Source organism: Urtica dioica, chromosome 12 (assembly GCF_054948205.1).
Source record: "Urtica dioica subsp. dioica isolate 48M chromosome 12, U.dioica_male_clone48M_v1_H2, whole genome shotgun sequence".
NCBI classification, from domain to species: Eukaryota; Viridiplantae; Streptophyta; class Magnoliopsida; order Rosales; family Urticaceae; genus Urtica; species Urtica dioica.
Window position 1 is genome coordinate 4,754,622 of NC_142767.1, and position 16,944 is coordinate 4,771,565.

At 40.6% G+C, this 16,944-nt stretch overlaps 1 protein-coding gene across 1 annotated transcript; it reads left to right on the top strand.

Moving 5' to 3' along the window:
• Nucleotides 1-13,799: 13,799 nt before the first annotated feature.
• On the top strand, nt 13,800-16,626 carry LOC149378725 (uncharacterized). The gene is made up of 2 exons (XM_089603841.1): nt 13,800-13,976; nt 16,081-16,626. Exons 1-2 carry the CDS (start codon nt 13,800-13,802, stop codon nt 16,624-16,626), a joined length of 723 nt encoding a protein of 240 aa, XP_089459967.1.
• The last annotated feature ends 318 nt before the right edge of the window (nt 16,627-16,944 follow it).

Here is a 16,944-nt window from a genome sequence, read left to right on the forward strand (position 1 = left end):
GAATTTCGGTTTTAGACTAAATTGGACCGGATACTAGACCGAGTTTTAAAAACCCGAAAATTCATATTCGGATACTAAAAATGTCAAAAACCGAACCGAACCGATCCAATTTCACCCCTAATAGTAGGCGCCCACTTAGAATGGTACTGGGCCTAGGAATTTCGAATTTTACAGTGTCTCAATTAATTATTTACTTAATCCAACAATAGATAATCAGTTCCACAATAAATATTTAATTCGGAAAATATGCAAACTTACGAATGAATGCTGCTAAACAATTTTCAGCTGTGAGATCATAATAATATTAATTATTAACAGAGAAATCTTATTCGTCTTTATCGAAGCCGGATCGGGGACTATGGACCTAGTAATAGAAGCTTAATGAATCCGATAAAAAAGACGAAAAAGTCATTTCTCTTTTTCCATCAATTCGTTCAATCTTGGTAAAAAACTCCACCATGTAAGCCAAGATTGAACTCTCCTTTATACTAGAATTATATTTACCCATCGTGACGTGTGTCCACTGATCTAGTCAGTTCTTGATCAAGATCCTCCAGGTTCAACCCGTATAGAGAAAGGTCAATTATTCTGCTATACCTTTCTTGATACATATATACCCTAAGCACCGTTGTTTCCCCAACAAAAGATTCTTCCGAACGTTACTTACTTCGAAAGTGGTAGCAGTCTATCGGTTCTGGAATCAACCCTTAGGTCAGTGAACATTAACCTTCTTCCAAGAAGGCTAGATTTTGTATCTGTCAATCACTTTCTTCTCAGATCATATTCTGAGTTCCCAAGACATAAGTTTAATCAGCGTCTCAATAGTCTTTAACGAAATTAGTCAAAGAACCGGGCGATACGAATTAGAAGTCCATAATCACTTCATAATTTAGATCAAGTCTCACTGTGACCATCAGAAGCGACCCTGGCTAGTGCGTCATAACGGTACTTAAACGACACATCTACAACCAATGTCTTCCCGGGTCCTACACTTACCAAAAGTATAGAATGCTCCCACAAAGTGAACATCATTCACTCGTGTTCCACATACATGACTTTAGATACAGCTTTCCAGGCGTATATCAGTCATCGAGCATGTTTTACCTCACCGCCCAAACTAAGGTGCCCAGCACGTGAATCGGTTTAATACGGAGGCTATGGAAGATAGATGTTATTGATTCTAATTTCAAAACTCAACTCAACTCACTAATCATATGATGCTAATAAAATAAACTTCTTATCTAATTCAGTAATCATTCATGTTTATTATCTTCAAGTGGACAATATTCTTAACAATCTCCCACTTTGACCAGAGAAGATAAGTTTCCTTGAGTATTTTAATTCTTTGCCATCCATAGTAGACAGATTAGACGTTTAACCTAGGATTTGAGATTCCCATCATAAGGAATCCAACTTTTATCTATACTTTATCAGTTATGTCGATCAACGTATTTCTCATTTAACATTCTTCCACTCCATGCTTCTTTGCAAGTGATCTTTGACTTGCCATTTAAGGTCAAGTCAAATTGTTCGTAGTAAATTAATTTACTTTAGAACATATTAACACTTCGCACAGCTTTTAGATCATACACAAGACTTTATATCTTTAAGATGATAAGTCTCCCTATTCTTGGTGTACATCCTTTCGGCGCCAAAACAAGTTGCACCTTTTCATGTATTGATCTCATCCCCACGCACCAAAGTGTGATTTATTGAACGTGTTTCAATAAGAACTCTATTGACCTATTTCCATTACTTGGTTATTTATAGTTTTTCCTTGTACGTCGTGTTCATATTCAATATACACATGACTTTGAGGACCTACTATATTTACATAACTATGTGTCTCACATTTCCAAAAATTTAGTGTTTTCAACACTTTGTCGGTTTTCTCGAAAATTTGACATTGTCTAAGGTCTAGTTGTTAGTCCTATTAATGACAATGTCTTTAGCCTCAACATTGAGCTCATACCTCATAATAATAAGTATGTTTGAGACAATATGAAACGAGTTAGTCGTTTCTAAACTTCAAATTTTTGAAACTATTATTTCAGTCAATTTACTTGTGTCATTATGTGTGTCTAAAACTCTTATGGTAATGACTTTATTATTGATACGTGTTTGGGAGCTACAACTATCGATCATTCTTAAAATCGATTATGTAACAAACATTCATGAACAATCATAGTTTGTTAGTTTCATTATTTGGATCATCCTTTCATGTTTCAAAAGGTTTTAATAATTCAGCTACTATGATCCATGTCATAAGTTTTTCATAACTTCATCCATAAAAGACAATTCATCTCCTATTCCGAAGATCTAAATGAACTGGTTCGTGGTATCAGAAAGATGAGCACTATTGTTGCCAATGTCTCTTCTCTAGGGCTCAATCCCTTAGGTACCAAATAGCTCATTAAAGCTCAAACTCATTCATTAATCTATTTGTAGATCTCTCTATTCATTTAAGCTAATGGCTTAACAGGTAGATCTACCAAGCATGGGTTAATGACTTCAGGTAAGTTAGTTTGATCTTGAACGATACTTCAAGATCATGTCTTTCCATTTAAGGAAAGATATAGTTGATGATAATGACAAGGATCCGTGTAAGGATGCTCCGACTCACTTATCGATTTTAATGGCAATGTAATTCTCAATTACCCTTCCTTCAATTCATTGATTTATGTGGCAAGGTAATCATTAATTATCCTTCCACTCAAATAATTTTAGATATGTTCCGGTTAAGGATACCATCATTAATGATGGATTCAATCCTGTGAAGGATGCTGCTATTTATTGAACAACAAGTGGCTAGATTCCATCAAAGGATGCTCCCACTTAATTATTGAATAATAGTGACTAGAATCCAATTAAGGATGCTCCCACTCAATAATTTTGATTATTTAGTGGCTAGGTTCCTTTTAAGGATGCTCCCACTCAATCAATGAACTAGAGTAGATAGATTCCATTTAAGGATGCTCCCACTTAATCAATGTGAATCTTAGTGGCTAGGTTTCAATTAAGGATGCTCCCACTAATTCAATTCATCAACACTAACTATTTCGTTGTGTCTCTTTATTACCTCTTATTCACACAATTCATTTTGAAATAAGGTAACCATTATTTAGACGCTATCAAAGCTCTAAATAGTTCTTAAACATATTCAATATAAGAATTTAATAAAGCAATAAAAAAACTAATTCAAATTCTAACAAAGATAATAACTTAGAAAAAAATATACTTGTGCATATATATAGTATATGAACGATAAACGTGTCGTTCATATTCTATATCTTCTATCTCAAGGGCTTAAGCATTCATGCATAATCAAATATCATAAAGGCAATCAAGGCATTCAATAAAGAGGGAAATATTTAATGACATAACCATGTGTTCATAAATAATGTATCAAACTATTTAGAAAGAAAAGATTCATCCTGTCTGAAATAGCCATGAAAGAATACAATCCAGAAAATCTCGGATCATAAATGACACATCTCATGTTCAAAAATAAATCCAACAAATGAAAGTAATAAAACTAGTGGGAAATTAGATCTTCAAATGGAGCATGAGCTTCTCTACAATTCAGGCTTGAATCCGACATTGTTCAGCAAGCTCGTCAACACTTGCGTACTCCATCAGATCCGCTCTGCAACAAGAAAAGAAGTATGCTCATGAATGATTATCCTAAAAAAAATTTAGGATATCTTTAATCATGAATTTTAAGGTATAATATCATCATTCTTTTTGTTTTTCTCAAGCTCAGCCAAGTACAAAGGACAATGCCTCTTCCAATGGCCATTAGTGTCGCAGTGGTAGCATTTACCAACGCTTTCATGCTTCTTCTCTTTTCCTTTTCTACTTCTCTTGAAGTTCCTCCTTTCCTTCTGAGCGAGACCTTTCCCTTTGAAGTACTCGGGTGTGCCTTAGATGACTTAGCACTAGAAGTCCACTTCTTCTTGGCTTTTGGCGAAGAACTCTTGTCAGCATAGAGAGACGACCCTTTGTTCTTCCCATGATGAGTGATAGACTCGAAAGTCTGTAGCTCATTCAAGAGTTGAGACAGTCCATACGTCAACTTATTCATGATATAGTTGGACGTAAACTGTATGAGGATACTCAAAAGGGAATTCAAGATGATTCCCACCTGAGTAACCTCTTCAATCTATGCCTCATGGAGTTCAGCTTCGGTGAAGTAGTTAGTCATCTTCATGACATGATCCCTCACCGGAGTTCCCGCAATCATCCTAGTGCTAGTGCACTTACGGGTGAGTTCAATGTGGGCTTGCTCTCTCTGTTTCCCAAATATTTCTTGTAGCGAGTCAAGGATCTCCACAATGGTCTCATTTCCTTCCATATTAGTCTGCAACGCATCAGATATGCTTGCGAGCATGTAGGCCATGGCTTTGTTATTGGCCATGGTCCACTTTTCATAGTCATCCTTCAAGTTCTTGGAGGCAGCATGATCAAGATAAGGAGTCTCTCTTCAGTGAGGATAAAGTGAATGCTTTCACTCACCAGCACAATATTCATGCTCTACTTTCACTTAGGAAAGTTTTCACCAGTGAAAACGTCTTTCGACAACAAGGCCATAATAGGGTTCGACATGATTACTAAACATAAAAGCACATTTATTAAGAATATGAAAATAAATAACTATCAATATAACTTAGGAAATTAAAACCATAATGCAAACAAACACGAGATAAAATACTAAGCAAAAGAACCCAGTTTTTATATTCCATGGTAATTCGACTAATAGCCGCAGTCCGTCTCACTATGGTGACATAACAGAGTGCACCTAGTGAAAATGAGAACCATCTCATATTAGTGAGCAATCGTGGCTCATGTACTTTCATAACTATGCTCACTAACTACTAGTTTTTAGGAATCTTTGGCCACATGAGCAACCACCTGTTGGTTCATCCATGAGTCGACCCAACATTTCGGTTAAAGAAAGCTTAGCCCCATGCCCTAGCAGAGTGCTAGGCCACGCAGAGATACACTCCTACCACCTATCGTGAGAGACACAACCTTGGTATTGGAATCAGAAAAGCCATTCCATTCGGAACGTCAGACATAGCATTAACGAAGAAGAGTTACTGACACAATGAGATCTTTCATCCTCACGGTGTTGTATCAATGTTGAAGGCCTATGACTCAATATACTTTCAGTATTTAAATTTTCCTAGCATTAACTTTAATCTAGGTGATGCACTCGGGTTAAACTAAATCATATTAAAAACTCGAGTGTTTCTAATATACCCTTAAAAACATAAGTTTCGATATAGCTTAATTATTAGGAATTTCATGACATTCTAGTCTTTGATTATCCTAATAGTATTCCTTCATGGAAAAACTTCCAATAGGGAGGGAAGACAAAGTCATTCAATAATCTCCCCGCTTTGCCTCTTATCGGCTTGGTGACAAAGCTCTCCGATCCGTTCAACTTATTCATTTAAAAACTATCCTAATCCAATTAGATAATTTTACATTAAAGAATGAAAGCCCATGATAAGCTAAACCCACGAAACACTTTCTAAGTTATAACATAATAAACATGGCTAAGTAATTAAATAAACAAGCAAGAGCAAGCAAGTATGGTTTGATTCGGTTTGATCGTTTCTTATTTGACTCTATAAAATAAAACAACATGAGCCCAATCATATTGGCCCATGGATTCAATTGGGCCCATTTATATGCCCCTTACAAAAATAAATCAATATCCAATTATTTGATTTTTCTATTTTTTTTATCGAAAAATATGTTAATTAAGTAAGGACTCATTCATATATCCCATTGAAAAATAAATCGATATCATAATTATTTATTTTCTAATGTTTTAAATAAAAATCATTAGGGCCCAGCCCATACAATTAATAAATAAAACATTGAAAACTTAATTAATTTTTTTTTACTATTAAGTGGGCTCGTGGGCCCACTAGGTTTCCGGGCTGAGGCCCGGAAGAATCCACTTCACTTGCGCTAAGAGAAGGAAGTCTTGTGGCTGCACCGGACTGCTGCCGCCACGTGGGTGCGATTACGCACGAGAACACGCCCATGGCCATGCGTCCATCTAAAGGCAAGGGGTGGTCAATCACACGACCAACATAGAGAGAGTTGGTTGAAATTTTAGCTATTAGCTTGAGCAATTTTTGCTTTCTCTTATACTCCTATTTATAGTGGTAGAAATGAGATATTCTAAGAATCTACTAGATATATTTTATTCTCCTTTATTCTTTCCTAGTTTGTAGCTAAGCATGAACCATTGAATCTTGACTACAAATCCTACTTTTTCTCTCATTCATCGGATCATAATCTAGGATATTTAATTCCTTATTTTTCTTCTATATTTAAGGAATCTAAATATTTGAGAATAATAAAGATAATATCTTATTTCCATATTTAATGGACAGAATATCTCTACCATTATTATTTTCCTAGATATTGTGAAATTAATTATGAGAGAAAATAATTGACAATATCTTCTTTCCTTATTTAATGGAGAGAAAATATCTCAACCATTATTATTCTCTCTCTTATTTAATTTGTTACCACAAATCTAGCAACTAATTAAAGAGAGAATATTGGGTAATTAATACCCATAGTAGGCGCCTACTTAGACTGGTATCGAGCCTATGAATTTCGAATTTTACATTATCCATAAGGCCCAACTTAAAATTCAATTAATTATTTACTTGATCAAACAATAAATAATTAATTCCACATTAATAATTTAATTAGGAAAATAGACAAATTTCCGAATGAATGCTGCTAATCAATTTACAACTGTGAGATTATAATAATATTCATTATTACCAGAGTTCTTATTCGTCTTTATCGAAGCCAAAACCGTCACAACGTCTTTACTGGCGCAGGCCATCAGCTCGGCCGGCCATTGGCTCGTCCGGCCATCAACTCAGCCGACCATTGGCTCATCCGGCCATAAGCTCTGACGGCCATTGACTCGTCTGGCAATCAGCTCGGTCACCCATTGGCTTATCCAACCATCAGCTCGGTCGGCCATTGACTCGTCTGCCATCAGCTCGGCCTGCCATCAACTTTTCCATTCACTCGGCCTACTTCATCTATAAATAGAGACCCCCCCTCTCTATTCTGAATGTAATACATTTTTGAGTCCTTAAACGCTGTCGAACCTCTGAGTCATTTGTTTCACTCATCTTTGGTCTCTCACCACTAAACACCTTTCTTCAACCTCAATCATCCTAATGTTAAGTAATGGAGAGGTAAACAGAGGCAACTCCTCTGTTTTCCTTTTGTAGTTCATCATTTCATTATCTTGTAGGAGCAACGACAGATGAGATAAACACCATTCACAACTAGGGAGAACTCGGGATACCGAGTTCAGGACGCTTGAGCCCGAACGCGACCACCTGGTCCGGCCTTGGGTCGAACCGTTTGGGGCTCCTAAGTAGTTGTCCGAAAACGAGCGACAACATTTTGGTGCTAGAAGGGCGGACTTCCCTATTTGGAAGCTCGTTTCCTCACCACTCTCAATTTCTACTTTCGTCGGCAAATAGATGAGTCATTTGCCAACTAACTCTGCGGCTGGCCAAGCGACTAGCTCGAGGTACGACCTGAGAAGTTTGGTGCACGACGTAGGGGTACAACAGCCTCGTGACAACGAGAGCCATCCCCTCGAACCGGCCAACGGCGTCGATGACGCTCTCTGTGAGGACACGATCAGGAGACTCGCAGAGCTACTCGATCGGCCAGGGGTGAATGGTACGCTCATCGCCGACCTCCTCGGCTATGGCGTCGAGGATGACTAACCGCAATGATACGGACCCCGATTATGTCGGGGAGTCATGGACGGATGAGGCCGACCCCAGCCAAACACGCACCCAGTCCGAAAGGCCGAGGGATAGTGCGGGCGTTCCCGCCCAGGGTCACCAGAGTGCGGTCCTGTCGGCGCATCAAAACTCGTGTGCACATTCTCGGGGGTATGCCCCCTCGACGTCAAAAAGAGGTCGGATACGACCTCCCTCCGGGGATAAAGCCACTAACGACGACGATAGAGATGACAATCAGGAGGCCTGCCGAAAGGCTCGGTCGAGGGTCACGCCCCCCGCCTAGCGCACAACGGGGACCTTAGAGAGCACCTAACTGCTCAAAGGAACTCCCGAGGTGAAGACCTCCGAAAAAGGTTGAATTCCCAAAGAGGCGAGCTAGGCGCCACCACGCTAGGTCACCCCCCGGTCAACGTTGTGAATCAAGCATCCAACGAGTGCCGACACGTGACTCCTGTGGCCCAGAACATCTACCTAACTAACGGGCTTGACATGGTTACTATGATTCAGAGCCTCCAAAACCAAATCATCGAGATAAGGGAATCGAGATCGAGGGGTCAAAGGCCGTACAGTGGCAAGAGGAATCATACTCGTCATTCATCGCCCGAATCCTAGCACAGCCATGCATCGAGAACTTTAAGCTACCCTCGATTCATCCATATGATGGGCGAACTAATCCGAACTTCCACATCCAGCACTATGAGACATGGATGACCATGCATAGGCAATCTGACACCACCCTGTGCCTAACATTCAGCCTGTCCATCACCAGGTCCGGGTTTGAATGGTTTAGAAGTTTGAGGTCGGGAAGCATCTAGTCCTTCTGAGCACTCCAAGAGGCATTCCTCGCCCGATTTTCCATGCTCATGGCTCAAAAGAAATCAAAGACATACCTCCTGTCCATTTGGCAAGAGAGTGGCAAAACCTTGAGGCAATACCTTGCTCGCTTCATCGAGGAATCCCACAAGGTCGAGGGGTTCGACGACAAGGACATGATCACCGCAATCGCGAAGGAGCTTGCACGAGCGACTTCCTTAAGTCCATAGTCGGCAGAGTCCCGAGGGACATAGCGGAGCTCATGACACGATCCCACACGTACATGCGGACCACCTCGATGGACGAAAAGGGAGTGGCCAGAGCAGTTGGCGTCGAGATGACCAAGATGAGGATCGCCCAGAGCTTGCCTCGAAAGAGGAGACACAAGGGAGGCGAGACCCCTAACAGTCGCTCCCTCCTCGGGCCAAGGCCTCATCTAGCCGACAACTTCCATAAGTTCTCGGAGTTCACCCCATTGAACACTCCGTCGGAGCGGATCCTAGCATTGCATCAAGACAAGCTAGCTACCCCCGCCCCCTTGCAGAAGGATCCCACGATACGGGATTGAAACAAGTTTTGTGAGTATCATCAAGATCATGGGCATCTGGCGTCAGAATGTTACCAATTGAAGTGACAGATTGAGACCCTCATCCAAGATGGAAAACTCAAAGAATATGTCCTTCGAACAATCAAAACGCCGCCGCATCCGGGGAGTGCCCGCGGCATGAGAAGAAAGGTCTGGTGATGGTCACTATCACCGACGGTGCGGCGAATAATGAACCCAAAAGCTCACAAATGTATATTGTGGGCTTAATCATGGCAGGCCTCGAACTCGGAGACTCCAGTACTCAAAGGAGGAAATATCTTTGGGCAGTCTCTCAAGAGAAGATAACCCAACACATCAACCTCACGTACAAGGGTTCGCCCTCATCTCCTTTTGAGTCGATGTTCTTCACCAACTAGGAGGTGGTACGCGTGCTAAACCTACACAATGATGCGATTGTCATCACGGCACTGATCGCGAACAACCTAGTCCGAAGGATCTTGATAGATAACGGCACCTTGGCCGACATCATCTTCAAGTCGGCTCTTGATAGGATGAAGCTAGTCGGACTGAGCCCAACTCAGATTTCGACCCCGCTCTTCGGCTACTCCAGGGAGAAGGTGATGATTGAGGGGAATTGACCTCCCAGTTACCTTCGGGACTCCTAGGGGAATCGAGGTCACCCACATCGTACCGTTCTTGGTGGTGGAAGAGTCTTCCGCCTATACCATCATAATCAGTCGTCCCACTCTGAACTGGCTGAGAGCTATCACTTGCACATATCACCTCATGGTGAAGTTCCCGCATGAAAAGGGGATCGCCGCAATGTTGGGAGACTAATCCATGACGAGGATGTGCTATATTCGAGGGGTAGACAACAAGGCAAAAGGGAAATTGGTGAGAACCATTTACCAACTCGGGGTCAAGTTCCTGTGTAATTTGGAGGAAGGAGGCACCTTCGGGGAGCTAGACCAAAGGGATGAAGTAGCACATCGAAAGGTGGAGACACTTGATGACCTCGTTCCTGTCGTGTTTGACCACGCCAAAACCTGACCAAGTTGTCAAGATCGGCGGCCAACTCCAGACAAAGTCCGACTTTAGCTTGTGGCCTTCCTTTGCGAGTTCAAATATGTCTTCGTGTGGACACACGCTGACATGCCCGGGATCGATCCCGCAGTGATGGTACATCGCCTTAACAATGATAAGAGGATAACTAAACGCGTGCAGCCCAGGCGGGAGTCAGTGGAGAGAGGTACCAAACCATTAGAGAGGAATTTGAAAAACTCATCGCCTCCTACTTCACCAGGGAAGCAAAATACCCCAAGTAGGTTCCAACGTGGTGATGGTAAAGAAGCCCAACGGGAAGTGGCGGATCTGCATAGACTACAAGGATCTCAACAAAGCCTGCCCGAAAGATAGTTTCCCTCTCCCGTGGATCGAGCAGCTCGTAGATGACACGGTCGGACATGAGCTGCTAAGCTTCATGGACGCGTACTCGGGGTACAATCAGATCCGCATGCACGAGCTGGATCAGATCAAGACAAACTTCGTCACAACCGTGGGCTCTATTGCTACAAGGTCATGCCCTTTGGCCTCAAGAATGCGGGAACGACGTATCAAAGGTTTGTCAACCGAATGTTTGCCAACCAGATTGGCAAGACGATGTAGGTGTATCTCGACGACACGCTGGTCAAAAGTCTCAAAGCTGCTGGCGAATCTGCCAGTTCAAGTACTACAATAGTGTATTCCATTGCTCCCTTTTCATGTAAAGCCGTCACCACCCGAGCCACAGAAGATGCTTTTTGACCAATAGCTACATAAATACATATTACATTTTTCCCTTGTTGATTAAGAATCGTATCCGTAGCTACTGTTGTTTTACATGTTTGCCTGTCCCCAATAATTAATTATCGCTGACCACGTCCTATAGGTATCATCAAATCAATAGCAATAAGTCCTGTTTGAAGTAGCTCATATAGACCTCAGAGAGATTTTCGCAATCCTGCGACGGTACAAGATGAAGCTCAACCCCAACAAGTGCGCTTTCGGGGTTGAGTCTGGTAAATTCTTGGGCTACATGTTGAATCAGCGCAGGATCGAAGCCAATCCCGAGAAGATAAGGATGATCTTAGAGATGAGGTCGCCGCAGAAAGTTAAAGAAGTACAGAGTCTGACGGGTAGGATTGGTGCCTTGACACGGTTTGTGTCCAAGGCAACTGACAAGTGCACACTGTTCTTCAAGGCACTAAAGAAGACAGACGGGTTCGAATGGACAGAGGAATGCGAAATGGCATTCCGCGAGATGAAGGCCTTCTTCAGCTCACCCCCATTCCTGTCAAAGGCTAAATCCTAAAGCGTAAAGACACCAAGGAGGACGACAACAATGGGTCGTGGAAGAAGATAGCTAGCAGCTCGATAGGGCTGGTCTGGGAAATACACGTGGACGGCGCGTCAAACGCTCGAGGGGCTGGCGTCGACGTTGTACTTACGAATCTCGATAGGAAAAAATTGAGATGCGCCTTGTGTTTCGAGTTCAAGGTTTGAAACAACCTTTCAGAGTACGAAGCTCTGACCGTGGGCCTAGAGCTGGCGCACAAGTTGGAAGTCCAAAACCTGCGCATTCATTGCGATTCACAACTCATTGTGAACCAGGTGAAAGGCGACTATGCGGCCAAGGAACCCAGCATGATTGCGTAACTTTCAAAAATGCAAAGGATGATGGAATAGATCCAGGATTAAGAATAATTTATCGCTTCTAGCAAGCGGCGGAATATAAAAAAATCATTAAAACATGTAAAACGATTTTACTACCTAGACAAACTGCATGAACATGTAATCTAAAATAAAAAACTATAATGAGTTTTCACTCGGTACCAACCTCGCTTGAAGATTGAGCGTTGAGAAGCTTTTGGATAGGTTGAATCGCTCGTCTCCCCACTAAGCTTGTCTCCTTGTGTCTTCTTGAATCTGAGCAACCACGACAGTTTCTGCCACTAGAGTCTTCGAGTTTAGAAAGGATTTAGTGTGTGGGCACTATTAAACACAATGACTCAAGAACTAGTCTTGGAGCCAAAGAGCTAATACAAAACGCTAGGTCTAATGAGGACCTATGTTTTAAAACAAAAGAGCAAGAAGAATAGAGGGAGAGAGAAGTGTGCGGCCAAGCTAGTGAGAGAAAGTCTCAACCAAAAAACTTGTTTCAACATTGTGAATGAGATGTGGTATTTATAAGAGAAGGGATTGCCTTGAAGAGGTAGTTTTTCCTTTTCTATTGAATATCACATATTCATGAGCACAATCTTTATTTCCCATTCCTATCACAATAATACCATGGCTGGAAATTTGTTTTCCTTTTTCTCTTTTCTCTCTCTCATGGCTATTAATTTGTTTCCTCTTTTCCTTTTTGGCAAGTATCTTCATACATCAATGCACAAAATAATTTCCCTTATGTTTGATGGTGGCCACGAAAAACTCTTCTTGAATATGGTTCTAGATATTTCTTTATTTGTTCATGACAATACAAGAAAAACTCATGTAGAATTTTCACAAAAACTTCAATGAAATGAAATTCAATCCTCAAGGCCCAAATACCATACTTAGCCGTATGGACTTAATTCACATTGTCATCATATGACAATGTCCAAAATCTTATTTTGACATCTATACCATCTTATGTCCTAATGGACAAAATTACCATTTAGACAATTTTCGTAAAATTCGTCTAGTTCAACACTTGAACTTGTTTTGACTTAGCTACAAGTTTAACAAATCATACTCTAAGGACTTGTGGTAGTGACCTCATGGATTCAAATGAACAAAGCCTGAGCTAGCATACTTGGACACAAAAGTTCACAAACGTTTTCCAAGTTCTAGCTTAATGTCAACTGAATCCACTAAAGAGTTGACACTGAAAATCTCTCGGTTCAAATGAATATGTTTTCTACTAAAACATTCTACTTAACTTGAGATGAGTGGATCCATTGAATATTATCTATGTTTATCCTTCATGAATGTCATCAACTAGATGAGATTTATAAAATTACAATTTTACCCTTCTAGTTGTTATTTCCTCAACTCCTTTGTCACTTGTGAATAAGTTAGAAACAATGTATTGACGAGGAGTTAACAAGTCACATTGATTCATCCGAAAGAGTCATGACTCAATTTGGACACTGGCCAATTCATTTATTCACATTCCAAGGAACAAAGTATGAGGTGATATACATTGTATTTCAACAATCTTGTACATGAATTCCATATCTATGTGATCTTCACAAAGTTGCTCATGAAATCTTCATAACTTAGTACTTCATCAATAGGTCTTGTCTATATCACATAGTGAATCTAGAACTCTGACTTTCTCAAATGAGAGTGTGTAAGCTATGAAATGACATGTCTCATTTCAAGATTGAGGTAAGCATGATGCAATTCATACATAGTGACTTTGAGACAGAAGAGGTTAAATGGTTTGTTCTTATACTGTCTCTAGAAGTGCACTGGTCAATTCAGTATCTTCAGAAGATACCTAGAAAGAACTATATAGTCTCCAAATCTCTATGTCTTATAACCAGACATACATGTTTGAGGATCTGCTACTGACTCTTTAATAACTCGTTCTTTTCTGAGCTCCAATGACTCGTTCTTCTAGCTTTAGCTCCGATCTTCTCTTCGGAAACGATGATAGGACTCTCGTTGCTTGGATCTCCAGAGATGATACCATAATCTTCCGAAATGTAATCTCCGAATGGAATAAGAAGAAAGTGTGGGCTCACTCGTTATCTCACATCGACTCTGATTTAGAGATTCAGGTCGTGTCATGTTTTTGGGAATAAAATCACGAATTCCGATAGAGAGGGAGAGAGAAGAAATTAGGTTCTCCTAACAATCATTCTAAGATCAATAGCCCTTTGATCCTTAGATTGTGAATATGCTTTTTTTTAAGCAAACCATGAAGAGTTTGTTCATGCAAATCTATATTTGACTCTTCATTTGTTGTTAGGTTTTTTTAAGGACTAAAGACTAAGGTTTATCGTAAAGCTTCAAACAAAAAAGGTAGAATGAATGAAAGTTTCAACTCTTTATTAATTATTCAGCAGTTACAAGAAAGAGTCTTTGTGAGACTTTATTACATCAAATGCATATTAAGTAATAACTACTACTCTTCTTGTGGGAACCAAAGCCAACAAAGGAATCTCGAGGCTCTCTCATGGTTCGAGATCGTACAAGTTCCTCGTGAGGAAAATGCCAAAGATGACGCCTTGGGGATAGAAAAAGAAGGTGAAGATAACATCCCAATCGAGGTGTTGACCCAACCCTACGTCTGAAGAGATGACGTAGGGGTGATTGACGACATGCCGCCCCCGTCATGGATTATTCCGCTAGTAGAATACCTCAAGCAAGGGTCCGTGCATAAAGACAAAGAGGAGGCGAGAAACTGAAAAGCTTGGCGTCAAAGTATACCATAAGGGGGGACACCCTGTTCAATATGGGATATCCGATGCAACTGCTCTGATGCTTGAGCGATAACAAAGCAAAGAACGTGCGCCACGAGGTACACGAAGGCTTGTGCGGGAACCAGGAATCCAAACAGTCCCTAGTCGTGAAGCTCCTGAAGCTCGGGTACTTTTGACCAATCTTGAAAAAGGACTCCCACGAGTGGGCCAAAAAGTTGGACAAATGCCAAAGGTTCGCCCACGTCTCACGCCAGGCACCCGCACCGCTATGCCCGATCATTGTGCCTCAGCACTTCGCAAAGTAGGGAATCGATCTCATCGGTGAATTTCCCACGACCCCGTGACAATACAAGCATGTGATCGCGGAGATCGATTATTTCACCGAGTGCGTAGAAGCGAAGCCACTTCCAAATATCACGGAGGCGAACACAACTAACTTTATATGGAAGATTATCATTTGCCGCTTCGGGATTCTCGCATCGATCGTGACCAAGGTTCTAAATATCGGCGATATATAGGGATATATCGCCGATATATAGGTTTTTTTGAAGTCTCGGTAAAAAAACTAATATAACGGCCAAAATATCGTTTTCTTCCCGATATACCGTTTTTGTAAAAAAAATTCCTACAACAGCCAAAACAGAAAAGTTATTCCTGAAATACCCATTTTTACAGCTCTAAACAGGCCGAAAATTTAAACTTCAGTTCTTGGGAAGATGAAGACTCATTATTGCTTTTTAAAATTCATATACCTACATAGGTTTATATGGAGTGATTTTTTTTAAATTTATTAATTTCATAAAAAATTCCTACAACAGCCAAAGCAGAAAAGTTATTCCTGAAATACCCAATTTCATAGCTCTAAACAGGCCCAAAATTTAAACTTGAGTTCTTGGGAATATGAAGACTCATTATTGCTTATTAAAATTCATAGAACTACATAGGTTTATATGGAGTGATATTTTTAAATTTATTAATTTCATAATAAGGTGAACTTTATTGTTAGCTAAATAAATGTTATATATTCATTCATTACGTATATTTATAGATATAAATATACGTATATATCTATATAGATATAAATATATATATATATATGTTATATATATATATATATATCTATTTAAAATATAATTGTTATATGTATCATTAAATTATATATACATTTTATATATTTTTATAGGATTTTTGTCGATATATCCGTCGATAATCGATATATCATCGAGATATCACCGATATAATCGGTAGTCGGTATTAAAATTGTTATAGAATATCCGTCGATATATCCGTCGGTACCCGATATATCCATAAAATCAGAACCTCGGTATGGATATCGGTATCGATATTTTAAACATTGATCGTGACCGACAACGGAAAACAATTCAACAATGCGCGCGTCCGCGACATAGACGAGTTGTTGAAGATTAGCAAGACGCTCTTTTCCCCTCGGCATTCGTAGGCAAATGGCCAAGTAGAGGCGGTCAAGAAGACGATAAAGGAAAACCTGAAGAAGAAGTTTGAAGAGAGGAATATGGGCCGACGAGCTCTCGGTTGTTTTGTGGGCATACTAGACGATCGCACAGAATGCGACTGGCGAAACCCTTTTCGCCCTCGCATAAGGCGTGAGGCAGTGGTCCCCATCACAACCAAGCTCTCGACTTTCCGCATCAAAGCATTGGAGGAAGACAAAAATGACCAAGCTATGAGGCTCGAGCTCGACCTCATAGAAGAAAGGTGGTCGGATGCACTGATTCGCCTCGCCGCACAAAAAAGGAAGATCGAGAAGTACTACAATTCGAAAGTCAAGCTACGGAAGTTTACAGACGGGAGCCTCGTCCTGAGAAGGGTGTTCCAAAACACCAAGGTGAATGGAGCGGGAGTCTTGGGTCCCACCTGGGAAGGCCCGTACCGAGTGCGCAGAGCCATACACAGTGGCACCTACGAGCTTCAAAACATGGAGAACGTCGTGTTCACACACCTGTGGAACGCCGAACACCTGAGGTAATATTATCATTAAAACTCACAGCCGCACCTTTTTCATTTTAAGATTGTTTATTTTGTTTTTTTTTTGTCATGTGACAAGGCCAATGACCAAGGAATGTGTAACTATATGTTTCAAACAATACAAACTTTGTTCATACTTCATCTTTCGCCTCTCATGTTTACAATTTTGAGGTTCCTCTATGAGTACCCGAAAATCTCGGGGGGATGATAGGGATAAGACATCCACAAAAAAATAATCAATGCAAAGTCTTTGCTTCGTGCGACGCATTCGCATGGAACAAGAGGTAGTCTACGCAACCTAAAAACAAAAAAAGTGACT

Bases quoted from the DNA above. Each gene is read 5' to 3' on its own strand.
- LOC149378725 (XM_089603841.1), top strand. From the start codon at position 13,800: ATGACTCGTTCTTCTAGCTTTAGCTCCGATCTTCTCTTCGGAAACGAT. The intron at 13,977-16,080 runs GTCGTGTCATGT...CGGCATTCGTAG, and splicing joins ACTCTGATTTAGAGATTCAG to GCAAATGGCCAAGTAGAGGC.